Source organism: Ursus maritimus, unplaced genomic scaffold, assembly GCF_017311325.1.
Source record: "Ursus maritimus isolate PB19 unplaced genomic scaffold, ASM1731132v1 scaffold_15, whole genome shotgun sequence".
Lineage (NCBI taxonomy): Eukaryota > Metazoa > Chordata > Mammalia > Carnivora > Ursidae > Ursus > Ursus maritimus.
The window spans coordinates 58,441,894-58,454,083 of NW_024423897.1; the positions used below are offsets into that span (position 1 = coordinate 58,441,894).

At 48.6% G+C, this 12,190-nt stretch overlaps 1 protein-coding gene across 1 annotated transcript in view; it reads right to left on the reverse strand.

Annotated features, from left to right (window-relative positions):
* The window catches only part of TENT4A (terminal nucleotidyltransferase 4A), a 62,274-nt gene that overhangs the window by 5,087 nt on the left and 44,997 nt on the right, over positions 1 to 12,190 (reverse strand). Inside the window, 8 exon segments of the mRNA XM_040630186.1 lie at positions 864 to 1,022; positions 1,419 to 1,591; positions 2,214 to 2,314; positions 3,306 to 3,432; positions 5,411 to 5,624; positions 7,554 to 7,682; positions 8,820 to 8,927; positions 11,105 to 11,225. Coding sequence (XP_040486120.1) covers positions 864 to 1,022; positions 1,419 to 1,591; positions 2,214 to 2,314; positions 3,306 to 3,432; positions 5,411 to 5,624; positions 7,554 to 7,682; positions 8,820 to 8,927; positions 11,105 to 11,225 — 1,132 coding nt within the window.

A 12,190-nucleotide genomic window follows, 5' to 3' on the forward strand; every position in this document is an offset into this window, starting at 1 on the left:
TCTGTGACAATTTATTTTCATAGTGCAGCCAAGTGCCTCAGCGTTGCACCCTCACGCAATTCCCACAAGTCTCTGGTGGGGCTGTTCTGCCTGCTGCTGCTGCCACCGCATGTCAGGGGCGTGCCCGGGGAGAACGCCCTGCCGAGGCAGACAGCCAGACCACAGACGCGTCCATGTGCCCACGTCTCTCTATGCTCAACTTCCTTTAAAGGCGAATTAATGCGACAGGTTTTTACACATACATGTTCAATTGTGTATAACTACGAAGTGGATACCAAATTTAATATTTTTGAAATTATCTTTCAGGCTTCTATCATCGTCTAAACTAAAAAAAAAAAAAAAAGAGGACATATTCAAATAGAAAAAGCCCTACAAATACTGCCTAATGAATACTGTGAGAAAGTCAACACTGACAGTAGAACTTCTCAAAAGTGTAAACGCAGAGAGTCTGAGAGGAAGCAGAGACGGCGGTCCTTTCCCACCAGGGGGTGGGGGGGTTGCATAAGAGTCCCACTGACACAGCCCCAGGACCACAGTCTCAGGCTGGGTGTCTGTCATTTTCAGAAAGATGCTCAACCCGGACCTTGTCTAGAGCCCCCTCAGTGCTCGAGAGCCAGGAGTCCTCTCGCTGCGAACACTGCACGGGGTGGGCCTCGAGGACACGGTCTTTTACAGAACGACAGGAGTTACGTTCTTTCCGTCCACAAAAGACAAGGATGTCCTACAAGATACAACGTACCTTCCAAAGGTACCAAAGACCTGTTTCTAATCCTAAAGTACCAGCCGCTCCCGGAGCGCCCGCACCAGCTCAGACGTGGCTCCCAGGGGCCGGTCTCTGGGAAGGGCGCCAGCCCGCCGCGTACCTGAGTGTTAGTTGTCATGACCAACGTTCTGGAAGTAGCGGACTGAGGTTTGCCGCTCGGCATGGGCAAGGCGGTGGGTAAGCTGGCCAGCAGGGGCGTTGGTGCTTGCAGACTGAACTGGTAAACGCTGGGCGTTGTGCAGGGCGGCGTGTCGGAATCCTTTGAGAAGAAACCACAGGGACGGCTGAAGAGGCGGGCAGCGCTCGAGGGTGCCAAGAGCAGCCCCAGAAGGCCACGAGCGCATGGCCCATGTGCTGCTCCGCAACGGGCAGCCCGAGCCGCCCGCCTTCCCTTCAAGCCCTCTCGGAACTGAAGAATGTTCCGGTAACATGGGACAGACACCTCACTCAAACGTTTCACCCCACCCAAGTGTCTACAACGCTCTCCGAGGAAGTCCGCTACAGCTGTGCGGTGAGCGGCAGGACGGGGTCCCCGACGGCCGGGAGAGGCTCGCGGTCCTGGGGCAGCTGCAGACCCACACGGGAGGGAGAGAAGCCCCCGGGCTGCTGGAGGTTAAACCCCCCGCTGCCGACGTTCCCCCACAGGCACACTTACAATGTCACTCCCAGAAAGCGAAGACACAGAGGAGGCGGACGAGCCGGACGAGAGCAGCTGGGGGCTGGGCAGAGACAGGGTCAGGCGCTGGCTGTAGGGGGACTCCGGGTCTCGGCGCTGGGGCTGGTCCCCGTCGCACACACTTATTCGCTCTTTTATCTTACTTCTGTTGTCTGTGGGGGCAACACGGCCGGGCTGAGCCACTTCCTAAGAGGACAGACGCGCACACCCCACCAGACAGCCTCCGGCCACAGATGCCACCAAGTCCTGACACGCTGCTAACGGGAGTCACAAACTAATTTCTAATTTTACTTAATTTACTTAATTTTTAAAATTCTATTTGTTTTAGTTATATCTTCAAATATGTCTAGAACGACTTGGATGTGTAAACAGTTGCAGAGCACGCGTTTCCGGGGGGGCTGGGGCGGGGTGCGCCGCGGGTGCACACCGGGTCCAAGGGCACGGTACCAGCACGGGGGTGGAAGCTCTCCACGACTCTTTATACTGATTCCATGATGAAATGTTCCTATTCTGAATACTACACTGAAGAAAATACATTATTAAAAGGAATTTCACCTGTTTCTTTTCAGATTTTTAATGCAATTACTAGAAGAAACTTTAAATGTCCGTGGGTGGCATGCACTGTATTCCCGCTGGCCTAAGTCTCACAGCTGTAAACTCTTACAGAAAACCTGGCGTTTCCTTAGTGTAAACAATCAGCACTGAGGGACAAAGAGACACTCTTGCATCAAGGCAGCAGAAGTTCAAGGGTAACGTGACCGGACGAGCTCTCACCAAGTTCGGGCGCCGGGGGGGCCTTGCCGCCCCACTTCTCCTTGATCCACCTCCGGTAGTCGATCACTTCCTGAGTCACCTTGATGATTCTTCCCAGAGTACTGCGAAGGGACACCATGGGAATCAACGTGCCGCAGCGCGACTACAGAGCCCACAAACCCTTCTGACCAGCTATTTTATATTTTTAACAACACATCACTTTGCCAAGTGATGACAGAGGAAGAAAACTAAAATAATTTTACTAAATGTGTTATGATTTCTGATGCCGGGGCCTGAATGTGCTCTGAGATCACAGTATAGAGAGAGTGCGTTCACTTGCATAGATGTCCTTGAACCCACAGCTGGCTACTACAAAAGACCGTGTCAACCCAGTGCCCAAGCAAAGGAGCACCCCTGCCTCCGCCCAGCACTCACAAAGGTCTGGCACAGGCAGACAGTGCCAACATTCCAAGCACCCCACACGGGCGCAAAGCCCTGCCGGAAAGCACCGTGAGTGGGCAGAGGCACAGAACCCATAGAAAGCCAATTGGCACTGGAGCCAGCCCTCAGAATCCCTGCACTGCACTTTCTTCCTTTCCACTGCCCCCTCACTGCTTCCCTCTGCCCCCCAATCCCAATAACTACCTCCCAAGCACTCCGTAAGTAGTTTTCGCTACCGGTAAAAGTGCATACTGCACAAGTGTGCTGAAACGCAGAACGAGGGATGAGTTTGCAGAGGACAGGCAGGGTGGGGCCGTGGACCCACACTCACCCCCCCTCAGAGCTCACCATGTGCATTTTGAGGACAGTCTGGAGAGAAAGCATTGGTTCCAAAGGGTGAAGAGGCCAGAAATCACTTCCCCAAAATAAAACACCCTGAAGAAACTCCCCAAATAAGAAATTTTCAGTGCTCAGCCATGGATGAACCAAATGTGGCCTTCCTCCCTCTTCAATAATTTCAAGTTCTACCAGAATGTGCCGGCATACCCATTAATAAACCTCACAGAAGCCAATGACAGAGGCCAGCGGTGCCCACCACACAGAGGCAGAGGCAAGGAGCTGCCAAGCCACTGGGGCTGTGAGCCCAGAATAGCGACGCGTGACTTGCGTTACCTTTCAGAGTCTCTGTTGGGATAGGACCTTGCGAGGGGTGACACAGCGTGACTGAGAACAATGTAAGCATAGTCAAACACCTGCTTCACCTGCATGGCCCCGTATGAACTCCGGCCAACATCGTTTCCTGAAACAGAAAGGCAGCTATAAGACCCTGCAAACACGGGGCCCTTTATCCAGACGTGTGTTATCTTCTCACTTAAGTTCTTCTGCAGCGGGCCCTCATCACGGACACACTCCCAGACCACACCAGCAGAGCTGCAGCGGGCATCTGTGAACACACAACTTACCACCCGTGCCCATGGTCGCGACAGTCACGGGCAGAAGTGCCTGACCTGCGGCCTCAGATCCGGGTCCACCTCCATGAGATGTCATTCACAGAGACAGACTGATAATTCATGAAGAAGTCCAGTGACTCCCCAGGTGGCACCCACACCACAGAGCCGAGGCAGCGGCCTCAATCAGACCGCGGCCGTGCTGACCGAGAGCGTGCTGCTGCGGGAACCCAGCCCGGGCACGTCGAGTTCGGTCAGCACCCATGGGACCTGCGGGAAGCAAGTCCTTCAGGGTAGAACGTGCCAGGTCTCCCCTCTCCAGTTTTCAGGACCAGAAGGGTGGCAGATCAGATGAGGCCATCACTGAGGTCACCAAGCGAGCCCCAGTTAAGGAACTTTAGGAACAGCACAGTTTGGAATTTTAATTCACATGTAACTCACTCTTCACAATTCAAGTCAGCAGGATGTTTTAGGAACCATTCTAAGTATTGGAATTTTCTCTTTTCCAGATTTGATAATATAATCCAGTGATAACGTGGGCTTTCAGTTTTCAAGTACATTTAAAAAGACACTGAAGACATTGGAAATCCCTGCAATTTAACTGATCGAACACAGACAAACAGATGTGAAAACATGTTCCTCTGCTGCTGGGAAAAGCTGTACTGAAAAAGCATGGCATCAGTCCTGTCATTTGTAAACAACAGAACAGTCAGTAGGTTTCCTGTCTTTATTTTAAGAAGTGAATTTCACACTCCAGCAGCCATGAAACGAAACAAAGAAAAAAACAATCATTAAATTTGAGGACATTAAAAAATATATATAGGAATTGAATAACAAAAAACACCAAATACAGATGCAAGGGACAAACTGGGGAGAAAAAAAGTACAGCGTGACAATGAAGAAGAGGCAGGATCTCACGAAGTCACTAGGAACACAGCCTGGCGGACAGATGGACAAAGCACGTGAACGCGCCCAACAGGAACAGGAGCAATGTACCTGGAGCGGACATTCTCCACCACCTTTTCTGTCACCTATCCGTCACTGACTTCATCACCACCAGTAACAACAGTGTCTCACCTAACAGATGCTCAATAAACCTTTGTGGAATCGATAAATAAAAATCTGCTTCACCTCACTCGCCATTAAAGAAACGCAAACTCGATGCACGCGTATGTCGCAGGTCCTATCAGATCGGCAAAGGTCAAAAAGACTGTCCCTAATGCAAGGGGAACGAGCACCCTTCACCACGCTCATGGGAATAAAACTGGGGAAACCAGATGCCACCTCGGGATGGTCAATGCAGCAATCCTTACAATGGAACACACCTTACACATACAGGGAAGGGGTTTGCCATTAATTAAAAACACAAGTCGCAAAACTGTATTACATGATCCACTTAATAAGACTGCAATAAATATTAATAACCGTGTAGGAAAAAACATGGAAAAACACACACCAGAATTGAAGGCAACTGTGGCATACTTTGCTTTCTATGGGACATACTTCTTGGAAGTGAATGGTTTATGATGAATACGTACCAAATACTTTCCTAATCAGAAAAAAAATTTTTTCCCTTAATTTTCACTTTCTGCATTTTTCTGGTTAATTACAGAATGTAAACACATTCCAACTTTATACGAAGTGAATTAGACGGCATTAAAGACAGACTTCTGAAGGTGTCCCCATTAACTGTCTGCACAGTGGGAACCCGCATCGAGGCAGAGGAGTCACCCTTGGCTGCAGGGGCGCAGACACCCACCTCCCTTCCCTGATGCTGTGCACCATCCACATCCCCAGGCTTGGGGCCAGGGAGGAGCAAGGCACCCTTACCAGGCAGCAGAGGGTCCTCAATGCACAGCATCGATGGTCTATACCCACTGGTCATGGCTTTCATGATCTCTTCTTTGGCGATATAGGCACCTCCTTCTTTTATTCTAATACCAGTCTTCAAGTAATTAAAATTTCTTCCGTAGAGTTCAAAAAATTCTACAAGAAGCATTCCAAGGTTTTCATCGGCTCTCCGGGCATCAATTCTCGGATGCAACTGTAAAAGCAATAGATCCACCATTTGGATTCAAGTCATTTTCTAAAGAAGACCACACACCAAAGCCCGCTACCTTGTGGTGTCTCCAAGGACAGCGATCAGTGGTACCAACTCTGTGAGGACGCTCCAGGCGTCAGGGGCAGGCACCAACAGAGCCCTTGTCAATACAGTGGTCAAAAGAAATAAAACCTTCTAATCTGAATTTTTTATTATACTTTATAATTTTCTGAAATTCATAAACCACAGAGGGTCTTCCTACTAACACAGACATCTGAGTAATCACAAGGTACCAAAAACTGATCAACAAGGAGACCATATTCTGCACAATTTGGAGTCATCTATATGGTGAATGTCATGTTACAGATTCTAACCTTAATCCCATTATTCCAAAAGACAACCCATAGAGGGCAGTACCGGACTGAACAGTGTCGATGCGACAGAACACCAGAATGTGGAAAGACCGATTTTACTGTGTGCAGGTTCATTAGTACTGTGTCATAATATTTACACCACATTTACATCCCTGCTTGTCACACAGATTAGTGCCAGCGCAAGGGCAGCGTTCTCATTTCCGCCTTACCTTATTCCCTTCCTTCCTGCTTGCCTTCTAGTCAAAGTCAAACACCTGAGAGCTGGCCGGTGCAAGGCTGGGCCCTCCTACCTCAGTCAAGAAAGGCACTCAGAGGCCACGACAGGCACAGTTTTGAGGCAGGATGCGCAAGGCGCCAAGGGGCGTGGCCAGCCATCCACTCTACCTATGACCTTCTGTGGGGTCACGGGACCCCACCGGGAAAGGGGACAGGAGGCGCTGAGCCCAGTGCCCGGCACCATAAAAACAAATAGCAGGCATGATAATAAGGCTACTTATCAGGAAAAACATGAGGAAATAAGTCAAGAGCAGCAGGCTGTATTTAGTTCAAAATAATGTCCAAGAGCTAGGGAAGGATGGCTCCAAGGGTAGCATCACAGAGGAAAATGTGGAAGGCAAAGCAATACGATTAAACTGTAAAAAAAGAGGTGTGGGACTCCGTTTTCACTATTCTTCAAGTATCTGTGGCAAAAGATGTGCCATGGAAGTCAAAATAATGAAAGGTGATATAACCACTACTTCCATCAGCTGTAATAATGAGAAAAATGGCCAAATTTTGGATATAAAACCTTAAGAACAATCACAAATACCAAATTAATGATAAACATGGAGAACAGCTAGAATATACAGGAAAGATTCTGTGAAGAACAGAATATCCTTCATTCAAGAAAACATTAATGGGGTAGTTAATATTTCCATTAACTCAGAAACTATTTTATGTGTTAAATAAGTATCATACAAATAAGTTTATATGTTAAATAAAACTATTTTATATGTTAAATAAGTATCAACATCACAGCATTTAACACGTATAGGCAGGTTTTCTATTGACTGTTCCATTTTACTCACCAAAATAAGGGCAACATAAAACTTAAGACGAAATATTTATGTCTTGCCAATCTGAGAAGAAAGGCTCTCTCCTCAGCAATTTTTTTCTTTTTTTTACCATATACAGTTCCTAATTTTTTTTCTGAGACAAATTTTTCATAAATTACAACAGTAACCAAGAAAACCAGCTTTTTATTGTCCATCAAGGCATGAAAGTCTCTACATGGACAGGGTCCTCAAGTTCAGAGTGGCATACACCTGATGAATAGGACCAGGATAGCCTGCCCTCCCTCAAACCGTTCAGTCAACTACAAGATAAGCTATAAAGGAGAAAAAGGAAAGAAATACTGATCAAAATAGTTTTACTGTGACAATCAGAAGTCAATTTCTACTAAGCCAAAGCAGAAGAGCGGAAGGAGAACAAGGGCGGCTGGAATCCACAAAGCAATGGCTTCACAACATCGGCGGAGAACGTACTCCTACATAAGTCTCTAGAGAGAACGCACACTCACCTGTAGAAAGCTAATGGCCATTAAAATTAGGCTGTATGAGCTTATTCCACCTGTAAAAACTTCATTCAGGTCCCTCTGCAGGAGGAACTGTTTCAATACTAAAATCAAGTAAGGCAGCAATGAATATTTCTGTAAATTCAAAAAAATATATATATAATATTAGTTAATATACCTTTGAAGATTTGTCCCATAACAAATTTCACATAATAGAAAGAAAAGCTTACTCAATCCTCTTGCCACTTGGAAGGCTCTAGGCCAATCATCCTCCATTTTTAGGGGCCTGAGAATTATGTGAGGGGCTTGCTAAGACCCCCACTGGGAACCATATCCCAGGTCATGGTTCAGCAGGAATGAGGTTGGAGGAGCTCCTCCAACAAAGAAGAGCTCAGGGACAATGAATGAGTGTATTCCTTCAAATTATTTCCCATGGCCTAGCTTGTTCCATGACAGGTGCAGGCTGGGGCAGGAAGGAGAGGAGGGGATGAGGCTGTGAGCCAGGAAGGCAAAACTCCTATGCCCAGAGGCCCCCACAAAAGGAGGAGTCGGGGGGCGGGGGGCAGCTCATCAGGCAGGAAGACAAGAGCAGAACATGGAGAGCAGGGTGACGGTAACAAGGAAATGGAGAGAGGCTGGAGAAGGGGAGGGGGACAGTGAAGCTTCTGCTGTTTTCATGTTCCGCTGGGCATAGAAGTTAAGGGAAACAGTTAGGGCAGACAAGCCTGCTGCAGAGTTAATGAAAAAACTGAAGGAACGAGGTCCTTGAATCTGTGGGAAGAGGCAGTATCCAGATTACAGTGCTGGGGTTGCCTCTGTAAAGGATTTCACCCCTTTTCCCTAAAATAGGAGGGAAAGACCATCTGTTTAACTACACCACACACCTGGTCAGCTCAATGAACAAGTCTGCTATCCCATCGTTAGGCACTGAGACGATCCAAAGTAAGCAAACTATATCATGATGTACTCCACTTCCAATAAACTAGACTCCCAAATCAGGCACACTGAGCTCTAGGGACAGTCATTTTGTAAGCATGAGAAATAACATTTTCACAAAGCTCTAAAGTAACACTCAACTTTATGGTTAGCCAGGAAAGTAAATCTACAAAACAGCCAAATCGTTTCAAAGTATCTCTAAAAATAATATTGTAGAATAAATAATCCAACTGTACAGTCTTTATCATTGAAAACTATCACTCGGTTTAAAGCTCCATAGACGCCCAACGAAACAGGTCCCCCATTTTGACGGCGCTAACTGGCTGGTGACAGCACCTTCATGTAATTCTTGATGAGCTCGGCTGCCCGGACCCCAGTCTCCATGTTAAAGCTGATGTCGACTTTCACTTCCGTCTCCTGGTCTGTGAGTTTTATTATCGGTACCTGCAAAGATTTAATTGAAAAAACTATGTCTTAAAGGCCAACGTTCACTGCAGTCTGGCATCAAGATGTTTACAATGTTGTACAAGAGGTTTTTTCCCTAACCCACAAAAGGGCTGAGAGATATGAACCCACACTTTAAAAAATGAGGAAAAAAAGGGATTTTTGCCAGTTGTCAACACCCTTGTCCCTGGAACCGAGACCCCCCTGCCCCTCACCCCCGAAAACAGCTAGTGCTCACCTCCGCCCGGCCCGACTCAGCGTCAACCACTAGCTGCGGGAAGGCCCCGGCTCCAGGAGGAGGAGTTGGCTAAGTCCCTGTCCCCCAGGGGCGCCTGATGATGGAGAGGGGCTGCAGGTCCCCAAATTATATTTTTAAGAATTTCTGAAAACACTCAGAGTAACTTCAAAGCCAGTTTTTCAATTCTGTTTCGTGCTGATGTTTCTCCAAACAATTGTGCTTGGGGTTCTCACGAAGACATTTTAACCTAAGAAGCCAAACCAAACCAGAAAACCGCTTCCCTGTAAAGCCAGAGAAGCAGCAGCTACTTTGGAAACACTCTCACCAAAAAGACCACCACAGGTGCTCAAAACCGGCCTCATCGAAGCTGACCCGGCAGCCACACAAACCACGCTCCTCCCCCACCACCCCCCCCCCCCCCCCCCCCCCCCCACAAAACTGCGTTCTTCCAGGAACAAAAGGCAAGACTTTGTTTCCTTTGGCCTCTAAGAATGGCAACGGCTGTCCCCTAACACAGGAGAGGTCTAATTAAAGGGTTAGGACACCTCACAGAACCCAGTGAGCACACCTGATCTGGAGGCAAACTGCCAAGGACATACCCGTGACAGGGATGGGCAGCAGGGGGTGACGGCGACTCCTGGAGATCACCAAGATGGCCAGGACCACCAGGCACAGTGAGCCACAGCCAGTGTGGTCCACGAAGGTAGAAAAAGAAAAGGCTTTCCCAAAGAATTCACCACAAACTGTTTCAGAAGGAGCCCCTGCCTCCACCACACACCGCCTCCCTCGTGAAGCCCCCCGGCTCCCATCGCCGCTGGGCACGGCTACGGAGCACCTTCGTCTCGCACTCACGGATGCGCTCCCGAAACCAGTCCTGGCGCTCGCCTGCCACACACACACACACACACACACTCCTATACACTCACAGGTTGAACCCGAGATCCTAACGATGAGTAACACCACCACAACACTTACTTTTCGAGAGCTGTTCAATACACACAAGCTTTCCTCTTAAACCCAGCCCCCACGCTGGGCTCCGGAGCCCCAGATGAGAGGACGGTGAGGCCGGCACATAAGGCTGCCTGACAAGAGCGCGTGATGAGAGAAAGGAACAGCCGGGACCAGTGTGGCTCAGGTCCCCTTAAGTCTACGCTGGACCCTAGCAGCAGAGGAGACGGTGTGCAACAGCAATTACGCAACACCTGCTTGACACTATGTGTCCTCCAGAATGCTCTGGAGCCCAGACAACCAGGCCGGGCCTCTTCAGCTCCTCTCTACATCTAATCCAGGATACCTGGTCAGAGACCACCACCGTCTCGTTCTCATCGAGGAGCCAGCACTGCGGGACAAATGGCAGAGTCCCAAGAGCACAGGGCTCGGGGGCTCTAATCGTTACCACACACCGGGCAAGTGACTTCAGTTCTCCCGTCTCTAATCTTGGCCTCAGGTAAACCTCGAGAAGCGCACATCAAAGCTCCCTCATCTTCCAACATCTGCCCAAGATCAAAGGTTTTGATATGGATACAATTTTGAATAATGAAAGAAACAGGCAAGTTTTGTTTCTTAACTATAACTTGCTAAACAGTAATCACTTCCTGTGCAGATGGCATGCTTTCATCATCCAACTGCGCGTGCGCCAACAGGCAGCACCTGCGCGTCCTTCTCTTACACGTCCTAACGAAAGTTAACCAACCGGGTATTTTAGTGCCAAGGGCAGCGCGATGCTCTCACAACCTGCAGTAGTTCGGATCGTCCTGCAATATGTTCTCGGCTGGTAACCCTAATACTCTAAATAAACACAAGCACGTTCCTACCAGGAAAGGAAGTCTCCAAAATGGAAGCCGTGACTGCTGTCAAGATAAGCTAAAGACACAGGTGAATCACAACGGCCGGCAGGTGTGTGAAAGCCTCTGGGCTGCAGGCCGGGCCCCACACTTACTGTCGCTTTGTCAAGGACTTTGATGGAGCACGGCTCGGCCACGTTGTGCTTCCGCAGAGCTTGCTCCAACAGCTGCAGAGGAGGGCGCTCCCACTTTCCGAAGACCACCAAGTCGATGTCACTGGACAGAAGAGTAGGTGAGTGTGAAGCCCTGGCTCACGTCACTCTCCAGGAACACACGCATCTGGGGTGGACCGGTGCCACAGCGTGCACACGCCCACCTCCTTCCAGCCCGCCCCGCCCCCCAGGAAGCCCATCCCTCTGACGCTCTTTGTGAACTGCTCTAACACAAGGATGGAGCGCCAAGGGGCCGAGTTTCCCAGCATCCCCAGGGAATCGAGGAGGTGGGAATGAGAACGCCTGCCCCTCTGAGGCTTCCCAGCTCTTCCTCCTGCGCTGTTGACACTGCATCGCTCTTGCTGACCTGGGCTTCCTGGGCACCTGGAATCTGGTCAGTTACCTATTGGCCCTCCCAAAGCCAACCCCAAATCCTGAGATGACAGCCTCTTCAGTGTCTAAATGTTAACAGTGGGTTAGGAGAGAGTAAGCTCTTTTTTTTTTTTTAAAGATTTTATTTTTTATTTATTTGAGAGAGAGAGAAATGGCGAGAGAGAGAGCATGAACAGGGGGCAGAGGGAGAAGCAGGCTCCCTGCTCAGCAAGAAGCCTTACGTGGGGCTCAATCCCAGGATTTGGGGATCATGACCTGAGCCAAAGGCAGACACTTAACTGCCTGAGCCACCCAAGCGCATGGAGAGAGTAAGTTAAGGAAGTGATGCACATAAAACTGATTTGGGTATCGAGATAGTTCTTGATGAGGAAACACTGAAGAACAATTTTAGGATATAAACTGGTTGGATGTTTTTCAATTAAGAAGTACAAAATACTTACAAAATACTGTTTAAATAGAATTTTGCTTGAATCTTCATTAAAACAGAAGATCAATTTTCAAAAAAAAACATATCCAAAACTTTCAGAATATTTTCCACTACATTTTCTTCCCATGACCCTCCCACCGGTCTTTACACTTCCAGTGTCCGGCGTTTTTGTGACACACCAAATGAAGTGCGAGAAGAAAAACACAACC